At 38.5% G+C, this 21525-nt stretch overlaps 1 protein-coding gene across 2 annotated transcripts in view; it reads right to left on the reverse strand.

Annotated features, from left to right (window-relative positions):
• The window catches only part of LOC127979202 (retinoic acid receptor beta-like), a 210493-nt gene that overhangs the window by 15589 nt on the left and 173379 nt on the right, over nt 1-21525 (reverse strand). For both annotated transcript variants that reach the window (XM_052584490.1, XM_052584491.1), the window contains 2 exons: nt 21179-21320; nt 10566-10726 (listed from right to left, as the gene is read on the reverse strand). In XM_052584490.1, coding sequence (XP_052440450.1) covers nt 10566-10726; nt 21179-21320 — 303 coding nt within the window. The remainder of the gene's footprint in view (nt 1-10565; nt 10727-21178; nt 21321-21525) is intronic.

Below are 21525 nucleotides of genomic sequence, written 5' to 3' on the forward strand. Positions count from 1 at the left end.
GAGAGACTGTGCAAAGTCAGGGAAGATGAGGAGCAGGTTCTGCTTGTGGAACCCTACTGGCCCGCTCATTTGAGGAAGGATCCACTGACTCAGAGATGGGGCACCTTGTGGCTTCATGTTTGGTCCCTGGACAGGACACTGAGGTTCTAGGTGACCTACCCCAAGAGGTTACGGCCACCATCACTTCAGTGCAGGCACTGTCTACGAGACACACTTATGCCTTGAAGTGGAACCTGTTCGTCGAGTGGTGTTCCTCTCGTCGAGAGGACTACCAAAGATATCCAACCAGAGCTGTGCTCTCCTTCTTGCAGCAAAGGTTGGAGCGAAGGCTGTCTCCAACCACCAAGTTTACATCACTGCTATTTCTGCTAACCATGACCCCATGGAGGGGAAAACGGTGGGGAAGTACAGCCTGGTCATCAGGTTCCTTAGGGAGGACAGAAGGTTGAACCCTCCTCTGCCTCCCTCTACATTCTTGGGACCCGTCTCTGGTGCTCGAAGCACTACATTGGGTCCCATTTGAGCATTTGCAATCAGTTGAGCTTTTCTTTTTAGTTTCTTTCAGTGTAGACTCTGTTCCTGGTTACACTGGCCTCCATCAAGAGGGTAGCAGACCTGCACACATTTTCATAAAGTAAGAATGGAGGTGGCTGAATCCTTGAGAACTAATAGAGGAATATGTTCCATATGTAGAGGTAAGTCCACGGTATAGCCTCAGAGCCTGTGTTTCTCCTATTTTCATAAGAGTGGTGCTGGACCGCACAAAACACATCACCTCGATTCCGGGATGTTGTCAAGACATTGGTACATGGTTGCTGAAGTATTCTACGTGGCCCTTATTCCACTGCTATAGAGTCCTGATTGGGTACCTCTCCTTCATTGTAAGTCTATAGGATTTTTTTGTCTCATCAGTCAAAGATTGCAAGCACTAAACCAGAACCAGAGGTGTTTCAACTAGCAGAGGGAAGATTCTTAACATATTTATTTATTTTTTCATATGGTGGATATATATAAATTAAGTTGAATCTGTATTTTAAAAAGACAAAGGAGCATCCAATGCAAAATTGCTTTATTGGCATGATTTTAATAAAAACAAAAAAAAACAAAAAAAAAAATACAATATTGTTATCCTATTGTTACAAGTTTAGGATCAGTACAAATTTTTATGTTTTTTTTTTTTAAAGAAGTCTCTTCTGCTTATTAGTGCTGTATTTATTGGATACAAAGTATTCTTATTTTCTATTTTAATATACTTTAAAATTTAATTTATTCCTGTAATGTAAAGCTGATTTTTCAGCATCATTACTCCAGTGGTCAGTAGGGGTGTAACGGTACACAAAAATCACGGTTCGGTACGTACCTCGGTTTTAAAGTCACGGTTCGGTTCATTTTCAGTACAGTAAGGGAAAGAAATGCAAACATTAAACTGCAGGTTGTTTATTACTTTAAACTTTTTTTTAACAATTTGTTTACACTTTTTTTAAACACTTTTAAATAAAATATATATAAAAAAAAAATGTGCAGAAAGTGCAGCAACAACAGTTTCAGTTTTTAGACCTTCTCATATTTCGTTATTGGGTTGGCCCGATCGGAATTTAGAGCAAAGGTCTGTTTAAATGCAGACGGGAGATGCGTTTGAATTAAGGTCATTTTTTTCCTAGTTGTAGTGATGTTCACACTCGCGTGATGCCTTTTGAAAACTTTAGAATCAGCTGCAGGGCGGGATTTGCGCTGAACGCGGAGACTTCCGCCACTTAATATGTTCGTGTGGAAACCTATGTTCCGCACACAAAATATTGCATTCAGTCATTCGGTGCACACGTGCACTTTACCGAAAGCCCTGTACCGAAACGGTCCGGTACGAATACACGTACTGTTACACCCCTAGTGGTCAGTGTAACATTTATTATCAGTATTGAAATTGTTGTGCTGCATTAAATGCTTTAGGAACCTGTGATTTTTTTTCATGCTTTTTTTTTTTTTGATGAATAAAAAGTTTAAAAAAGAAAAGCATTTATTAAAATAGGAATATTTTCTAACAATATAAGTCCCTACTATTACTTTTTGTTTTTCAGCCAATCTATGCTGAATAAAATTTTCACTCATAAAAAAAAAAAAGAACAAAAAACAAAATACTGACCCCAAACTTTTGAACCATAGTGTATATTGTTAAAAGGTTTTTAGGTTACACTTTATTTCGATAGTCCACTTTAGACATTCTACTGACTATAAGTAACTTTGTAGCTACATGTCAACTACATATCAACTAAATCTCAGAAATTTGGAACTACATATCTACTAACTCTCAGAGTAGACTGTTAGGGTGGGTTTAGGGTTAGTGTTAGGGGTAGGTTTAGGTTTAGGCTTAGTATAAGTTGACAGTTAGTTGACAAAGAAAGTGTTAGAAGACATTAAGCAGCTAAGACTCTACTAACTGCTAGTTGACATGTAGTTGCAAAGTTACTTACTGCTAGTAGAATGTCTAAAGTGGACTATCAAAATAAAGTGTTACCGGTTTTTATTTTAAATAAAAGATGAGAAGAAAATACTTTAAAAGACATTACAAAACTTACTGGTTTCAAAATTTTTAACGGCAGTGTATATATTTATTATATATGCATTTACCTGGAGTGCATGATCTCAGAATGTTTATTGGTAAATACTGTACCTTACAAATTTCACATTATATAAACTTAATTCAAATGAAAATATTATAGCTGGACCTTAAAATTAACAAAGATAATAAAGAAAAGAACATCTGGATATTTCAACTCCACATTTAACAAAAAGTGGCTCACTTCACCCAATTTATACCCTGCAGTTAGGATGCCACCAGAAAGTTCTCTGGAATCAGGCACGCAGTCTCTTCTGCAGCTCTTTCTCAGGAGATATGTTCATTTTTAGAGAACACTGTCAGTCAGAGGTCTGGGTTTCATTCAGGTATGCGTTCCAAAAATGGATAGAGATTTTCTCCCCATTCTTATTCCCATGCAATGTTAGTGTTAGGGTTAATGCTTACTTGAAGATCTATCTTTACTGGAACTGTCTCCTTATTTTGGCCAACTTTCAGAGGAATCTTATTTTTGCAGATAGTTGATAAGCTGCTGCTTAGGCATCCCTTGCACTTTTGCATGCTTCTTGAGAGTCAGTGTAGCTGCGTCTCATTCTGTGAGTTTGCAGTAGCTGTATTACTGTGTCTGTGATTTATGTCAAGAGTTTTCTGTCATCCAGAATGCACAAGACAAGTAAACGGCTGAGTGCCAAGCCAGTATTTATTAATCTTTGTTAACATTAGTTAATAAAAATACAGTTGTTCATGTTAGTTCATGTTAGTTCACAATGCTTTAACTTGTTTACAAACACAACTTGATTTTAATAATGCATAAGTAAATGCTGAAATTAATATTAACTAAGATTAATAATGTTAAATGCTGTAGAAAGTATTGTCCATTCTTAGTTTATGTTAACTAAAGTAGTTAATGTTAACCAATGAAACCTTATTGTAAAGTATTTCCAAAGTATAATGTGATAAACATGTAACAACATGAATATTTATGTTTATGTATATATATCATACACAGGTGCTGGTCATATAATTAGAATATCATCAAAAAGTTGATTTCACTAATTCTATTCAAAAAGTAAAGCTTGTATATTATATTCATTCATTACTCACAGAGTGATACACTCCAAATCTTTATTTCTTTTAATTATGATGATTATAACTGACGACTAAGGAAAATCCCAAATACAGTATCAGAATATTGGAAAAATTAGAATATTGTGAAAAGGTTCCATATCGAAGACACCTGGTGAAACATTCTAAGTGACAAAAATAAGTGAGTGATGTGACATTCAGCCAAGTATGGTGACCCATACTCAGAATTTGTGCTCTGCATTTAACCCATCCGAAGTGCACACACACAGAGCAGTGAACACACACACTGTAAACACACCCGGAGCAGTGGGCAGCCATTTGGCAGTTGGAGCCAGTTGGAGGTTCGATGCCTTTCTCAAGGGCACAAGGGCACCTAAGTCGTGGTATTGAAGGTGGAGAGAGAACTGTACATGCACTCCCCCCACCCACAATTCCTGCCGGCCCGAGACTCGGACTCACAACCTTTCGATTGGAAGTCCGACTCTCTAACCATTAGGCCACGACTTCCCTACCAGCTAATTAGGGATTAGCTCTAATCAGCTAATTAAACCTAAACACCTGCAAAGGCCTTTAAATGGTCTCTCAGTTTAGTTCTGTAGGCTACACAATCATGGGGAAGACTGCTGACTTGACAGTTGTGCAAAAGATGACCATTGACACCTTGCACAAGGAGGGCAAGACACAAAAGGTCATTGCAAAAGAGGCTAGGTTTTCACAGAGCTCTGTGTCCAAGCACATTAATAGAGAGACGAAGGGAAGGAAAAGTGGACTGCAGCTGGAGTCAGTGCTTGAAGAACCACTACACACAGACGTATAAGAGGCACACAATCCACGTTGCTTGAGGTCCAGTGTAAAGTTTCCACAGTCAGTTGTAGCGTATCAGACCCGAACCAGACAAATTAAAGAGTCGATCACGACTGTGGTTGAAACACGAGCCGAATCCCACAGAAAGGCAAATCATTCCTAGTGCCAGAGTCAGAAGCAAGATAACCAACCAACCAACTCTTTCTCAGAACAGACATAACCACCACTAGAACAATTATTGACAATTTCAATTCGGAGAAGAGATTGTCAAATTTGGGGCAAGTAATTAAGATGCAATGCCGGCCAGCACATGTAAACCCATGAGAGTAATAAACAAGATCCTTGGATTGACTTCCTCCCACCTAGCAGAACCAGACTGAAATTCCTAAGGGGGACCTCTTAACCTCTGGTCCCCACAGAACATCTTTTGTCAGAGAATGGCACAAAAACTGTCTTTTAATGAACTCAAAAAGACTTATAAATGAATATTAGTCCATTGCTTAGCTCCATATTAATTTATATGTAACCCACACATTTGACTATGATGTTTATAATAATGTTTTGTGTATATCTTTTAATAACTATTACATAGCTTAAGGATACATATTCATGTTTAGTAAGTATGTGTTTGAATCTGTTAGCTTGAAACAGTCCAGACCATCAGTTATTTGTCAAATGTAGCATATTCTTGTTAAAGGAATCATGTCCAAAATTAGACCCTGCAAGAGCGGGAAAATTTGGACCACGTGCTTGATAAGATAACATATGATTTATGATACCCCGAGCAAAGACGATATCTAATTGGTAAAGAAAAAATTTAAGGTGTGGCCAACATGCCAGTTTAAATACTTAGGACACCATAAAATTCTGCTTTTAGCTTTTGGCTTTTAGTTTGCTCTTAGCCTGCTTTTTGCGTTTGCTTTTTAGTCATGCTTTTAGTCATCACTGTAAGCGTTCTTTGAGCGCGTTCCAGCGTGCTTCGTCCTGAATGCCTGCTGCTCCTTAGGCACGATGAGAAGAAACACCACCTAGTCTCGTCAAACTTTACTTCTGTTCTTTTGCTTTAGTTTCTTTTCTTTTCCGTTTCAGAGTTTCGTGTTCTGAGTTAAGTTTTGTAATGCCATGTCTCCGAGTCTGACCTCGACTGCCCGTTCAATTTCAACCAGCCCACACAACTCTGCATCGTCAGCCAACGCCCAACCACGGGCTTCCCAAGATGTCACTTCAGTGACTACTGAACATCCAGCCAATCAGCAACACCGGGAAACCCCCTTTTAACGACAACAAAGGGAAGCCTTTTATACAGGCAACGCAAGTAGTACCTCCAGAATTATCTAAACTGGTGTATCTAATATAATTTTAACCTCATTGAGGAACTCGAGGGTTAATTAAGTGATTGATGGTTGTTCGTGTCTATGCAATTTCGCGTATTGCTGTTAACTTGGGATTCCACATTGCCATTCTCTTAAACTCATTCTTCCATAACTTTCTATCTTCCTGAAACTTGTATGAATTTGTGAGTGCTTATGCGTTATATTAGTTTATATGTCTTAGATTTGTCTAATAAAGCCTTATTGATATTGAAAAGAGTTAATGTCTTAAACTGCTGATCTTGTTACTGTGCAAATTAATAGTGTTTTCACTATACTTTGGATATTAATATCCAGTGCAGATTTGATGTTAAACGGCTCATTCAGTGAATCGCAGGGTGTCTCAGTGATCAGCCGTGAAACAGTGATTCTGTTCAAATTCCCTTAAAATCTTAAATGATTCCCTTTGAGCTAAATTTACCTGTTTCCCTTACACAGTGATGGTTTGGGGTGCCATGTCATCTGCTGGTGTTGGTCCACTGTGTTTTCTGAGGTCCAAGGTCAACGCAGCCATATACCAGGAAGTTTTAGAGCACTTTATGCTTCCTGCTGCTGACCAATTTTATGAGATACAGATTTCATTTTCCAGCAGGACTTGGCACCTGCAAACAGTGCCAAAGCTGCCAGTACCTGGTTTAAGGACCATTGTATCCCTGTTCTTAATTGGCTAGCAAACTCGCCTCACCTTAAGCCCATGGAAAATCTATGAGGTATTGTGAAGAGGAAGGTGCGATATGTCAGACCCAAGAATGCAGAAGAGCTGAAGGCCACTATCAGAGCAACCTGGTCTCTCATAACACCTGAGCAGTGCCACAGACTGATCCACTCCAGGCCGCGCTGCATTGCTGCAGTCATTCAGGAGCCCCAACTAAGTATTGAGTGCTGTACATGCTCATACTTTTCATGTTCATACTTTTCATTCGGCCAAGATTTCTAAAAAAATAATTTCTTTGTATTGGTCTTAAGTTATATGATAATTTTCTGAGATACTGAATTTGGGATTTTCCTTGGTTGTCAGTAATTATCAAAATTTAAAGAAATAAACATTTGAAATATATCACTCTGTTTGTAATGAATGAATATAATATACAAGTTTCACTTTTTGAATGGAATTGAATGGAATAGTGAAATAAATCAATTTTGATTATGTTCTAATCATATGACCAGCACCTGGATAGGGTTGACTGTTAAAATAACATTTGTGACCCTGGACCACAGAACCAGTCACAGCGGGAAATTTTGTGAAATTGAGATTTATGCATCATCTGGCAGCTGAATAAATAAGCTTTCCATTGATGTATGGTTTGATAGGATAGGATAACATCGAGATACAACTATTTGAAAATCTGGAGACTGAGGGTCCAAAAAAATCTAAATATTGAGAAAATTGAATTGTCCAAATGAAGTTCTTAGCAATGCATATTTCTAATTAAAAATTAAGTTTTTATATATTTACAATAGGAAATTTACAAAATATCTTAATGCAACATGATCTTTACATAATATCCTAATGATTTTTGCCATAAAATAAATACAAAATATATATAATTTTGACTCTTACAATATATTGTTGGCTATTGCTACAAATATAACCATGCAACTTACGGCTTACTTACTCAAGGGTCACATATATTATATTACATTTAATGCACTAAGGACAGCGCTCTGTCATTATGTGTGTTAAGAATCGAAACCCATGACTTTGGTGTTGGCAGAACCATACTCTATTAGTTGAGCTACATCAAATTTTATCTGTACAGTAAATAATGTGTTCAGGGATTACATCTAGTAAGTAAATATTTTTGCACTGACTTTCAACTGATTTATAACAAAACAATCCTTAATTAAAATTTTATAAGAATCACAGCTAATAGAAAAGTATTGGAACTCTAGCACAAATAGTGCCCTTTCCTGAGAAAGAAATCAACATTGAAAGCCACACCGGCATTCAGAACAAGACACAGCCTGTTATTAAAAGATGAGTGTTAGTGTATGTGAACACAAACCATGATAACCCACAATCCACTGCTGCTGCTGTGAACCTTTCACAGCTCAGTTAATGGAGCAGTCACGTCAATCTGAGTCACCTCACACTGAACTAATGCTATATTTACACACACTGCAGCTGCCAGCTATCTCCACATGGAGCATACGCTTGCTGTCAATAAAATCATCATAAAATCTCATCTGGAGCGGCTGTCATTCAGACAACACTCCCTATACATCAGGGACTTTGCAGAGCCATCTTAAATGGGATCTTCATGTCAGTGTGAATTACAATATAAAGTTCCCACAAGTGTAATGAAGGATTAACTGTTTCCCCGCCAGCATTTTTTTTTTAAGTTGCCAGCCACCGCCAGGGTTTTTAACGATTTTCGCAAAATTTTAATGGCCCACAGAATATTTTCTTCTATGAATATATGTATGCTACATATCAAAATAAAGATCTGAGCCTCTGCTTTTAAACAAACAAACAAAAAATAAATAAATAAATAAACTAAAACTAAACTAAAATTTTTATTTTATCTTCATTTTTTATTTTCTTATTGCCAATTGAACATAGATAGGTTTTTGTTAAAAACAACATTCTGGACGAAAAGCTGAGAAAATGGCATTTTTATCAAACAAGTGCATTTTCAAGTATACATGTAGATGTCATATCAATCATATATAAAACCTTTCAAAATAAAATACAATTATAAGTAAATTTAAAATATATTACATTTAGGCACTTCAATTTGCTTTTGAGTGGTACACATAGTAACATTTCCCAGGATATAAGGGGACACCACAACTTTTGCAGTAGAACGAGTTCGCCTTCTGCAACCCCTTATGTACAACAACTCTGCATCCTCTGGATGGGTGTTGCTTTTTGGGAGTGGGCAGTATTGGAACAAGTTCATGAACAGCAAAACTGAACTTCAGCCTGTTTTTTGGGTCAGTGCTGTATGGTGCTCTTGGAGTGTTTTCAGTAGCACTTTTCTCCCCACCACTAGCATACTCTTGGCTGGTCCATGATTTTATAACACTCTGGATGAAAGAGAGAAGAGTGTTACAATTACCCTGTTGGTTTTTCGCTTTGTAAATAACAAAAGTGTTGAACAAACTGATCTGAAACAGATACATTCACATCACTAGACTTCCTGATAAATGGGTAGTACACAATGTTTTGGTCTAATTTGTCAATGCCATTCATTTCATGATTGTATTCCACAATGCATGCTGGTTCTTACTATGCAACTCTTTCTTGGTGGCCTCTCTGCCATACCTCAACACGTTCCATGTTCTGATGGAATGTCGTAACCATTTTCACTGTTTGTTTGTCTCTCCATGCCAAGACCATCACATTTTTGTTGTGACGCACGATTGTTTCCCCAATCCTAAGGTCAGCATTTCTGACATCTCGAATGACCGGCGGTTCACCTCTGTTTTTTCTAATTGTAGAACATACATCCAGGTTTTTACATCAAGTAAGTGCTCACACAGTCGTACAGAGTTGTATAGGTTGTTCATAAACAATCTGTAGCCATGAACTGTTAGGCGATCAAGAAGAGACAACCATGTCTCCCAGGTTAGCGCTTTCCCCATAATAGGGCTCGATGTTAAAACAGTAGCCTGTATCAGAATCGCACGAAATGTAGAATTCTACTCCATATTTGATAGGTTTCTGGGGATTGTACACCCTGAAAGCTAGGCGCCCACACCACAGAAACATATCCTCATCAATGCAAATGTTTGACTTGGGCTGATACATTTGGCAGACTTTGGGCACAAGCAGATCCAAGACAGGGCGGATTTTGTACAGCCTGTCAGTGCAATTTTATGATATGGAAATCTCCATTTGATTTCAAACCTGTTGTGAGGCATGACCTTGTTGAAGAAGGAGGTAGCTAACATGTCATCTGTACACCAGTACATTTTTTGAACACAATTTCAGGCTTATGAATGATAGCAGTGAGAAAAAGGAGGCCCATGAAAGTTTTCATTTCTGAAACTGTGACAGGCTTCTATGCATGACATCTAGCATGTTTTGAAGTGTCATCCATAGCCTGAATACACTGATCTGCATACAGGTTGGTCTGATCAATAATGTTCTGAATCATTATTAACTGCAAATGCAAAGTGAGATAATTATGGCTTAAAGCTTATGAAAACCTTTTCACAATATTCTAATTTAGAATTTGGGGTTTACATATGCTGTAAGCCATAATCGTCAACATTATAAAAAATAAAGGCTTGAAATATCTAACTTTGCATGTAATGAGTCAATATAATATATTGGTTTCACCTTTTAAGTTGAAATACTGAAATAAATGAACTTTTGCATGATATTCAAATTTTTCAAGTTTCACCTGCAAATACATATTACAATGTGGTAAATGTGCACAAAGAGAGAAACAATTTGGCCATTATACGCTCGTTTTTATGCACACAGCCACACATAAATGCATGCACACACACTCACACACAAACATTATAGTGTTCATATATATATATATATATATATATATATATATATATATATATATATATATATATATATATATATATATATATATATATATATATATATAGAATGCACTTCATATATAAAAGCATTATTGTATATGGGACCCGTGTGTTTATGACATACCCTTTGACCCTGACCCTCATGATAGTGTGACTTTAGCACTGAAATATGGCTCATCTTAAGCTATTTAAGTTATTTAAGTGAACGAGCGAGAAATACTCACAGTGGTGTACTTGCCCAGTTGGCAAAGTGAGGGAAACGTCTCTTGGTGAGCTTTCCTTATCTTCTCAATGATGGTCTCTTGTTCTGCTGTCAGTTCATAACTCTCGGCCAACTCCTGCTTTGGAATCTCCTTTTTCTTCTTATTCCTGTCATTCCGGACAGCTGAAAGTGCATAAAAAAGGGAGTTCACTCATACTTTCTGGTCTGTTTATATTTCAGTCATAATGTTCATTCAAAAATATATGTATATGTACGTATATATGCTAATGTTCATTAAGTAAGTGAGGATAGCAAAATAAAGGAAACTGAGTTTTTACCCAAAAATTCTTCATAAAGTGGATTACCACTAAAATATATAAAAATGTGGGACCTAAATTATTCAGATGTTTTGACCTGTCAATAGGGCCTTTCGCACTGTAGGAACCTTTTCATAGTACCAGAACTAATTGTGAAACTACCCACTTTTGGGCATTTTCGCACCACAGGAACTGGGTGTGATTTTAGTACCAGAAACCAAATTAGTACTTCAGTACTGTACATTTCGTTCTGGAACTAAATTGGTGCGAAAGGCCCTAATGTTTTGTTTAAGTGTTTTATCTTTATATTCAACTTTCAATTTCCATTTTATTTGTATAGCGCATTTACAGCAAACACCAGGCTGACCAAGGTGCTTTTCAGAAGAGCAAGAATTTTACCACATACACAGAAAAAAGACCGGACAAAAAATGTACAACCACCCATTTAAAAATGTAAAATATCACAGTAGTCAAAACACTAAGGAAAAAGTGTCAGGTTACAGTGTAACCATGGTTCCCTAAGTAGGTAACGAGACAGTGCGTCCTCTAGGGGTAGCTATGGGGAACACCTCGTCATGACCTGTGTCTAAAGCATACATTGAAAAAACACCAACGAGTTGGCCAGCGACAGCCCCTGACATCACTACCGGCATGAGTATGGATAAATAGGCACTGGGAGAACATGTCATTCACTTCTTTGTCTGAAGCTTGCGTCCGAAGCATGGCAGGGAGCTAGAGGATACAGTGTCTTGTTCCCTACCCAGGGAACCATGGTTACATTCGTAACTTGAGATGTTCCCTTTAAAGAGAACTTCGAACTGTGTCATCTAGGGGTACAGTATACCCATGCCGCCATGCTGAGGGGAGTGCAGGCCAGAATCATGGCAAACACTAATTAACAGCTCTACCATTTCCATTGGAGTTGCCCCTAGGACGACTGTCTGTGACATTACCCCTTACGGCCAAAGGCCTAGGCTACATACCCAACTTACTTGTTATGACCACGGCCCGGGGTAAAGCTGAAGGCTTGGAATCAAGAAATATTCCTTTTACAGGGATACAGCAAAGAGCCTAGCATTTTATATTAAATCACACAGGGGCTACCTCTTGCTCTTGCATAAGCTTGCTGAAGTAGCTGTCTCAATAGATCCCTAATAGCAACACCCTGTTTAGATAGATATCCGATGATACATAGGTGGAGTAGCACCCAAGATTAACGAGGCTTCTACCAACTCAAGAAAGGGAATGAAGCAACTGCACAAAGCCTTCACCATATAGGATTTTAGAAAGAACGCAGAGCACTAGCGTGCAAACTTACCAAAGTGTGGATTTCAGAAAGTGCGCAAAGACTTTACGTGAACACTTACCATAACATGGATTTTAAAAACTGTTCTAAGGAGGGGGATCTCATGGCACTCTGATAGAGCAGCTCATAGATGGAATGGTGCATCCCAAATTGATATGTTTGAGAGTCATCAACTCAAACTCGATTGAGGTAATAATGCTGGAGCACTCTGGGGGAGAAAACAGAGAACTCAATCTCACATGAGAGGAGAACTCTGAATTTAGAAAGAGACTAGCGCGCTCATAGGCAACCTTTTTGGTAAAGGGGAGTGCTGCTAAACTACCACAAGAACCTCACAAATAGCCAGAGCCAGAAAGATAACGCTCGTCGAGCCGACCTCGCGGCGTCAGCTTGCTGACATGCTTCCATGGAAAGTCCAACTTTGCCGTGGCGAAATCCATATCCTCCAACAGCTCTACATATGCAGGGCAGGAGGATTGAGAAGGCTCAACCTCAGCTTCTTCGCCACCCTCGGACATCTCCTGCTGTTCCTGGGTAGAACCCAGCAGAGCACTAACCTCTAGCACTAACGACGAGCACGAAAGGGAAAGTCCCTCTCTAAACTCCTCAGCCAGATCCACCTGTGATCCCCACGAGCTCACTCTCCTCCGTGCCTCATCAGTGGTGGGTCCTTAACTGTGGGAAGTGGATGGCTGCCCCTCTTTCCTTCGAAAAGTTGGACAAAAGAGAGCAGAGCTTTTTCATAGAAAAATGCTTTACCAGAATGCTGTCTGCAATACAATTGCGTGTGCAGATTAAGTCAAGTTGGTGGCCTGATTTGTGTGTGCTTGTAGGGGATAGGTAGTTTGAGATCAGATGAAAAAGGAGTGAATGGAAGTCTGTACCATAAGACTTTTCCAGATGAATGTTGAAGTCCCCAAAGTCTAAAAGTGGCCTGCCGTACTCCGGGAATGAGGACCGCAGACCATCCAGCTCCTCTTGGAAGGTGCCTAGAATTTGCCCAGGAGGGCGGTAAATTACCACAGCCTGGAGTTTTATAGGAGCTGTTAAAGTGATCACATGAGATTCAAATGAGTTATAATTGCATAGGGGAGAGTGGGGTGAGTATTTCCAATTGTTAGAAATGAGAAGATCAGTGCCCCCACCCTGACGGTGGCTATGAGAGAAAGAGAAATTGTTGGAGATAGCAGCTGGGGTTGCTGAGTTTTCTGGACGAATCCAGGTCTCAGTCAAGCCCAAGATGCTGAGTGTGGAGTTTAAGGAAAAAGCAGAAATGAATTCTACTTTGTTGGCAGTTGACTTACAATTCCAAAGACCCACAGAGAAAGAAAGAGATGCAGTAGAGGATGTAGGGATAGGATGCAGGTTCGCAACATTGCATTGGCGTCTGCGTGTGACATTAGAGCGTTTTCCAGAGACAACAGGAATGGTTTGGAAACACATGATAGAGGTCAAGAAAGAGAGGACAGAAAAGGAAATTGAGTAAAGGGAAGATAATAGTATATAATAGAAGTACTTTAAGTGCTTTGCCTGTTTCGTTGCTCAGTGAAGTCGCGCAAGTAAAGTTGCAGGTCTTTATACTCGTTGGTCTTCACACAAGGAAGCTGAACTCTTCCACTGATGCTTCCGTGTCAGTGCACAGACATCATATAAATACACAGTCTAAGACACTAAAGTGAAAACAGCTGTGGCATCCTCATAATTGCCACAGGCAATAGCCTATAGCAGGGTAATGCCTTCAAATCGAAACTACAGTTTGCACTTAAATGCAGGAAGGGAGCAATACAAATTACAGAGGCTCCTACTTAGCGGAGGGCAATTATTATAATCACCAGTAAGTGCAATCAAAAATGTAAACGGCAATGAAAATACAAAGTAGAAATAGGCAGAAAAATACATTTTTGAGATTTAAAAGAGAAATAGTAACTCTTCAGTAATAAGTGTCAAACTCACTATTGTTATACTGTGTCAGCATATAGTCACACATCAGCAATGGAAAATTATTGCAGAATCGAACAGAATGGTCTTTGCAGTTATAAATATGCTTCAATCCAAATACTTCAGTAGGCTGATCCCCACTTCAAAAGAAGCATCGCTGTCAATGAAAGTTCAGCATTTGGTCACGTCACATCATATTAGAGGCGTGTTATGAGACAGCCTTGATCTAGCCGAGGCGTTACAAACACTAAATCTTTGCAAAGCTATAAGAAATACTGGCATATAACATTGCCTTGGAAAAAACTGTTAATCTTAAAAAATAAAGCATATACATAAACCCTGTTCTGTCCTATTCTATGCCCAAAACTTCTGAAACATTTGGTGTCTCATATTTTATAGCAGTCAATGCAGCTTGAGAAAGAAATCAAATATTTAAATGTGAGAAAATATTCAGATGTAACCCCCTTTATATTCTTTAACATTTTCATAATTGAAATTTAATTACAAATATTTTTCTCTTCAACTGTAACAGATTACAGGATTTTTTATTTATTTAAAAAAAAAAATAATAATAATAAACTTGCTTCTCAACACTTCCCAACACAACTTAAATTAGTACAGGGTCAAAATAAAGGTTAATAATACAACTCTGTCATGGGAAAACTGATGTACCCCTAATAATGGTCTTTAAACAATTAAAAATTATATATATATATATATATATATATATATATATATATATATATATATACTGTATATTTATTATTATTATTATTTTTTTTTTGAAGTAATAAATGGCTTTTAATGAGAATTATGTGTAACACAAATATTGTATTTGTGCTCCTCGAAAATTTCCAATACTGCACCTTTCACTTGTATTACACCAAAGACTCCTACAGCACCATGCAAATGTTCCACAACATGGGAATGTAACAAATACTGTGGTTTCCATCCCGTCAGCACAGCATCAAACCACATCTATAGACGTATGTCAAGGTCGATGAAGCACACTGCTCTATTATTCAGCTCCAAGCTGGAGCCCAGACATCGGCTAGCATTATTAATCCAGAAGAGACTGATGAAGTTCGCACTGCTGCATGAGCTCATTAAGGAGAGAACACCTGGTGTTGTGGAGGGCCGTCTGGGGACTGTCCTGTTTCATTAAGCCTCAGAGGGGCTCATCTTTGAAGCTGGTCTCTGCAGGAGAGGAGTCTCAGACAATACCCCCAAACAAGGCAAAGATCTTTCTCAACAATGCCCACCCTAAATCAGACCTCCGCAAACAATCCTGATGAAATTCAAAGCAAGTTTGGTCGGCTGCTGTTGTTACTGCAGTCCCCCAGAGAGACTATAGAAGCCGTGGCTGATAATGAAACTGATACCAATTTTTCCCATACATCTGCCCTAGTAAAATGTACATCCTTTTCATATTTAAAAAGCAGAGGTCCTTTGGATTTATATTAGAAGAGATTTATTTATAAGCAAGAAGTACTAACAAGTACTGACCTAAATACAACAAATGATGCATATGGTACTATAAGTAGGAAAATTGTTGCATCGTTAAAATTAGAAAAGAGTACACTCATTTAATTATATACAGTGGATTCAGAAAGTATTCAGCATTATGCAAATGCATTTTACATTAGTGTACACTCCATTATGTTTTGTAATACGACATTGTTTTTATTCAAACAGCAACTGTAAATGATTAAACGATTTCATTAACAGCACGTATTCATCTTTGAGATGCAAATATGGGAGTAAATCTGAGTAAAATCAATAGATTTGACAACTGATTTGGAAAAAGACATAAACCTGTAACCTATCGGAGCAAAAATCAAGACAAAAGAAAGTCTCTGCAGAGCTTAGAAACAGGATTGTGTCAAGGTACAGATCTGGGGGAAGTGACAAAACATCTGCAGGACTGAAGGCCCCCCAGTGTTCCATAAATTCCTCCTTCGTCGCTCTCTCGGGGCATCTGGGCGGGAGATGCCCCAGCCTGCTAGCTCCTCGTACCGTGAGGCTCAAAAACAGAAACACGCTCTCGGCCGAGGTCTTCTAGGCCCAAACAAGATCTAAGGGCAGTTATTAAAGCCAATAAGTCCTCGGCCAAGAAGCCCTGACGGCAGAAGCTCAGGGCTTCAGAGGGCAGCCTCTGCTGGGGTAGAGCGGCGTACACCACAGTACACGGTGCCCGTCTCGCCTCAGCACCCTCTGGGGGCCGATCTGCTAACCCTGGCAGTGTTCCAGTGGGAGCCTCTTACACCAGAGGTCAGTCTCGAGAGCAGGGTCTGGTTATGGAACAGGAAGTGAAAATCCTATTAGAGAAGGAGGCCATCGAGGTGGTCCCTCCTCAAGACAGGGAATCCGGTTTTACATCCGGTATTTCATTGTTCCAAAGAAGGATGTGGGGTTGCGTCTGATCATAGATCTGCAGGTCTTAAATTGATAAATTATGAGACTGAAGTTCAAAATGCTCACGATCAAACATGTTGTAGCTCAGATCAGGTCAGAGGACTGGTTTGTCACAATAGATCTCAAAGATGCATACTTCCACATATCCATCCTTCCACAACACAGGAAGTTTCTGAGGTTCGCTTTCGGGGGTGAATCTTACCAATATCGAGTACTTCCCTTCGCCCTTGCACTCTCACCCTGCATGTTCACAAAATGTGTAGATGCGGCTCTGGTCCCCTGCGCATGCAGGGCATCCACATTCTCAACTATATTGACGATTGGTTGATTTTAGCTCAGAGCAGTATCGAGTCAATCTTTATCTCCTTGAGCAAGACACCTAACCCCAGCTGCTCCCGACGAGCTGGCGCCTTGAATGGCAGACACTGCAGTCGGTGTGTGAATGTGTGTGTGAATGGGTGAATGTGAGGCAAATTGTAAAGTGCTTTGGATGGCCATGTGGTCTGTTGAAAGTGCTATATAAATGCAGTCCATTTACCATAACCTAGAGACGTTAAACTCCAGGCTGCAGCAAACCAGAACAAAGAGTCTCTCTCTTGCTCCACCCATGCATGATAAGATCGTGTATCGTTGATCTCATAGGCTGACGATATGGCGATTTGAAAAATCACTAACACTAATTAGAACAACATCAGTCTACATTAACTGACACATTCTTAGGAAATAGTGGGTTCACAACGAATTAGCTTTGCGAATCAAAACTTCAGTAAGACAGTACTATGCTTTACCTGGAAACCTAAAGTGGCACTAGGTGTACATCACATATTAGCACAAAAACGTATATTTTATATATATTTTGAGCACTCAATTGAATACGTACACATAACGTATCAATTGTACTTCCAGGTTGTGGTTCAGAGAGCTTGTTAAATTTAATATGCAAATGTGTTACCCAGTGTATATACTGGCAGAAGATTCAAAAATATGATGACTTGAGACAATTCAGAACCAACTTTCTCTTTTGAGAGATCTTGATTTATCATGCACTTTTTTGATGAACAACTTTGCAGATTGCTACGTTATAAACTGCAAATGAGATATTTAAAAAAAAAAACATATGACCTGCTCTTTAAACATATCCGGATATACCATGTAACCTGCTTTCTGGAATACCCTCCAGGATGGCAATGGTCTGTTGATGCTTCTGTGTGATTAAAATTGGAATATGGACAGGAAATTTTAATTTAAGCATCATTGGTTCCATCTGAACATTCCAATTGATGAGACGGCATTTTTTTTTTTTTGTCTTTTGATTTTGGTACTGCTTTATATTTATCTGTCTTTATTCTTGGATTTATGTTTGTTTATTTGTTTGATCTTGTTTTAATTTTGTAATGTTATATGTTTCGTGTGAATTGTTTGTCTCTCCTGTTGTGTTATGATGGGCCTGTCCTTTCCTTTAAAAGATGCCGTTTTGTTCCCTCTGTTAGGTCAGTTTGGTTCTGTTAGTTTGCTTTGCATGTTTGTTGTTTTGACCTCATTATTCCCTTTACGTAAATTTATGTGAACTGATCCTTTGTTTGGGTTCATTTAAACCCTCATTTGGAACCTTCAGATCCCACAAGTCGAGATCTTTAACCACCTTACCAGAGCATTTCCTCTAGGTTCAACTGTTCTTTCTGGTTATTCTGACACTTGTATTTCTCTTTCACCTGGTGTAAGGGTGTCCTTCAGAGCACAATTGTGTGTGTTGTGGAATTATTAATGAGACATGGCCAGCACACTCTCTCGCTCTAGCAGTGCAGCTGACCATCTGTGCATGTCCAGTACAGATGTGGCAGCAAATAAATGCAATATTTCTGAAACCCAGAATGCATTGCTGTGGATAGCTGAGTGCAATGTTTATGTTCTGTTCCATTTGACTCTTAGGTTGCTATGTATTTCTATTTCCTTTAGTCTCTGGGTTTCCATTGTTTAGTCCCGCTGTTTCGCTTTGCTTAGTTGGCTCATTTTCCAGTGTTTTTAATTCCTTGTGTTCAGTTCAGTTTGTTGGTTCTCATTGCATTTTGGTGTGCTTCACATTTTGTTTCCTTTTATTAAAGTTAAACGGCTGCAGACAGATCCCTTTCTCACCTTGTTTGAACCCACTGTGAGACTGAGGTCCATGCAAGGTTATTACATTTTTAAATTAAGTTTTATTTTAATACCATTTCAGGATTACTCTACATTGGAATGTAGCTTTAGTCAGTTTTAGCTGTGGTAATTATGGTGAAGAAGTCAGTCGAGGATTGCGTGCAGCCAGTGCTGTTCCACTGCAGGAGCAACCGATCAGACAGCAGTGTAATGATGATTGTGGTCTGGGGAAGATAAAGTGCTGGCCATCTTCTTATGGTTCTAAACGTGGACAGCTGGATTTCTGCTGCTCATGTGGCCTGTGTATCTGTCTATGTTTCAGATGTGAAATGCTAGGAGATACTCTCAGTGAGGTCATTACAGGCTCTTGACGGCTGTTTATACTAGCAGTTTAAATCTGCAGACTGTCTCTGAGACAGAGAGAGTAAAATAACAAGGTGGGAGGGAGATTATGAGCTAATGGCTTGACTGTTACTCAGCTTCAGAAGGGTCTCGCTCCTTGACAGTGATACAGTCTTACAGGCCTATTCACATCAAGAGATGGGCAGCAATGTGAATCTCCAATGAAAATGCTGATGATTATTAATTCAACTGAATTAATGAAAAATATTACTACATAATTTATAACAAGTCAACTGCATAATGTAACTATATGGATGTGCCTGAAGCTGAATACAGTACCTTATTCAGAAAGGCACAGAGAATGACTTACTAAAGAAAAGAAAACCAATGAGCCATGTCTTGATTGCAATGCATACATTGTTTATAATCTCTTCAAAATGTGTTATTATTTTTTTATTTGTTTTTACAAGGAGCATTTTTATTCTCTTTTCCAATGCACAGCAAAAAAACTTGTTACCTATTAGAGTAGTGTTTAGATCATGTGTCAGAGATGCTGCTGTTGCATAAAACTATGACTTGGTGGCACTATTTTGCTAAGTGACAGTGAATAGCAGAGGAATAAGAACAAAGATGAAAATAAAAAACAAACTGGTATATCACCATCTTGATATGCAAATAGAATATTATCCCACTGACTTTGTGTATGTGCTCTGTCTACTTTTATAGAAGTGCTATTTCTTTACTGTCAAAGTGTGAAACCGTATTTTGTTCAGCCAGTCTGACATTTTTTTGCATGAAAAATTAGCCTTTTCATATCCAATGTTTGTTTGGTACAATCAGTTCTTCTATCTACATCCATGACAGAGACAACCACCACTCACGTCTCTAGCTTCTGTGAGACAACTATATACGGTAAGTTAAAGAGCAAGAAATGGAGGGCCGACTGTGATATTGCTGCATTTGTCCCTCTATTGTTCAGAAGTAGAGCGTGAAAAAGAATCACTTCTTTTCCTGTGGCAAATGGAGTGTGAAGTTGACTTGAACCATAAGCGCTGATGCAATCAAACAATGGTAATAATGTGTAAAATGCAAACAGCTTCAGATGGCTTGAACGACGGCGTTTGGAATCTAAAGCAATGATGCGTACATCATGCCACGGTGGTACATTTGCGGTGCGACTCCTGAAAGAAGTGAATCACTGAAGTCTTGCTGAGCTGCAGCATTTTTATCATATTTTTCCTATTTTTCAATTGAACACATACGGATATAATTAAATACCCAATCAATGGGACAGTGATTCAGATTCATTTGAGGAACTCACTGCATGAAGGGTATTATTCAGGTTCAAATAATCACTTTTTTTCATAACCTTGGAGCAAAATTATTGCACAGACTTTTCACATTTGTTATGTTCTTAGTTGTTCAATGGTGAAATGATTGGAGGGATATATTTTAAATGTAAACAATCTATTGACTTTGTTGCAATGGTTTTGAGTGGGACCTTGAGCTTTGCTTCAAACCAACCATCACAATTAAACATGAATAACTATAATAACTCTAGGAACTCTAGTGGAGACAAATGTGAGACTGATGTGGTCTTATTCTCAGGATTAAAATTTGAGAAGCAAGATATGTCTCCATTTACTACATTTTTAAGAGATCTCTGTTGTTGTTTTTATGTTTTAATGTCACAATGAGACAGTTGCCAATTTTGATTACATAACTGTTTTAAACGGTTTAAGACTTATTTATAACAAATGCACAATTAAACTATTAGTTTCATTGAGAAGTCCAATGAAATTGGGGTGGAATACGGGACAGTGCTCTAAATATGGCTATCAACACATCTCATCTCTATATAACGAATTTTTTCAACAATTTCTTCTCTTCCATGTCTCTGATGCCTGTTCACGAAACTAGCATTTCAGTTGCATTGCTGTCTATGGAAGGTCATAAATCTCTTGTATTTCATCAAAAATATCTTAATTTGTGTTCTGAAAATTAACAAAGGGCTTACAGGTTTGGAACAACATGAGGGTAAGTAATAAATCACAGAATTTTCAGTTTTGGGTGAAATATCCCTTTAAAAGCTGACAGATATGTGTGTAAAGATGTATCTGTTCATGGGACAAAATCCTTACCTGAGGTGTATGTGTGTGTAGGATGAAGGTTTTTAACACTCACACTCTTTGGACATCCCCACAGCGAAGCACTTCTGCAGCCGACAGTACTGACAGCGATTCCTAGTCACCTTGTTGATAATGCAGTTCTTCTCCCTGTGGCATGTGTACACCATGTTCTTCTGGATACTTCTGCGGAAAAAACCCTGTGGAGAGAGATAATATTGATTTTGCAATCTAGAACTTGTTATGGGTCTCCACTTTTGAAAAGCTGGTTAATTAAGGAAGCTAGTTAGGATGCACACCAGCATTCAGCATACAGTGGTTACCAGCACAGTTGGTCTTTTTAACAGCGCAGGTCTCATAATGTAAAATATTTTACATTGGCTGTAGCTTTCAATTTATGGTTTT

This window comes from Carassius gibelio, chromosome B19 (genome assembly GCF_023724105.1).
Source record: "Carassius gibelio isolate Cgi1373 ecotype wild population from Czech Republic chromosome B19, carGib1.2-hapl.c, whole genome shotgun sequence".
NCBI classification, from domain to species: domain Eukaryota; kingdom Metazoa; phylum Chordata; class Actinopteri; order Cypriniformes; family Cyprinidae; genus Carassius; species Carassius gibelio.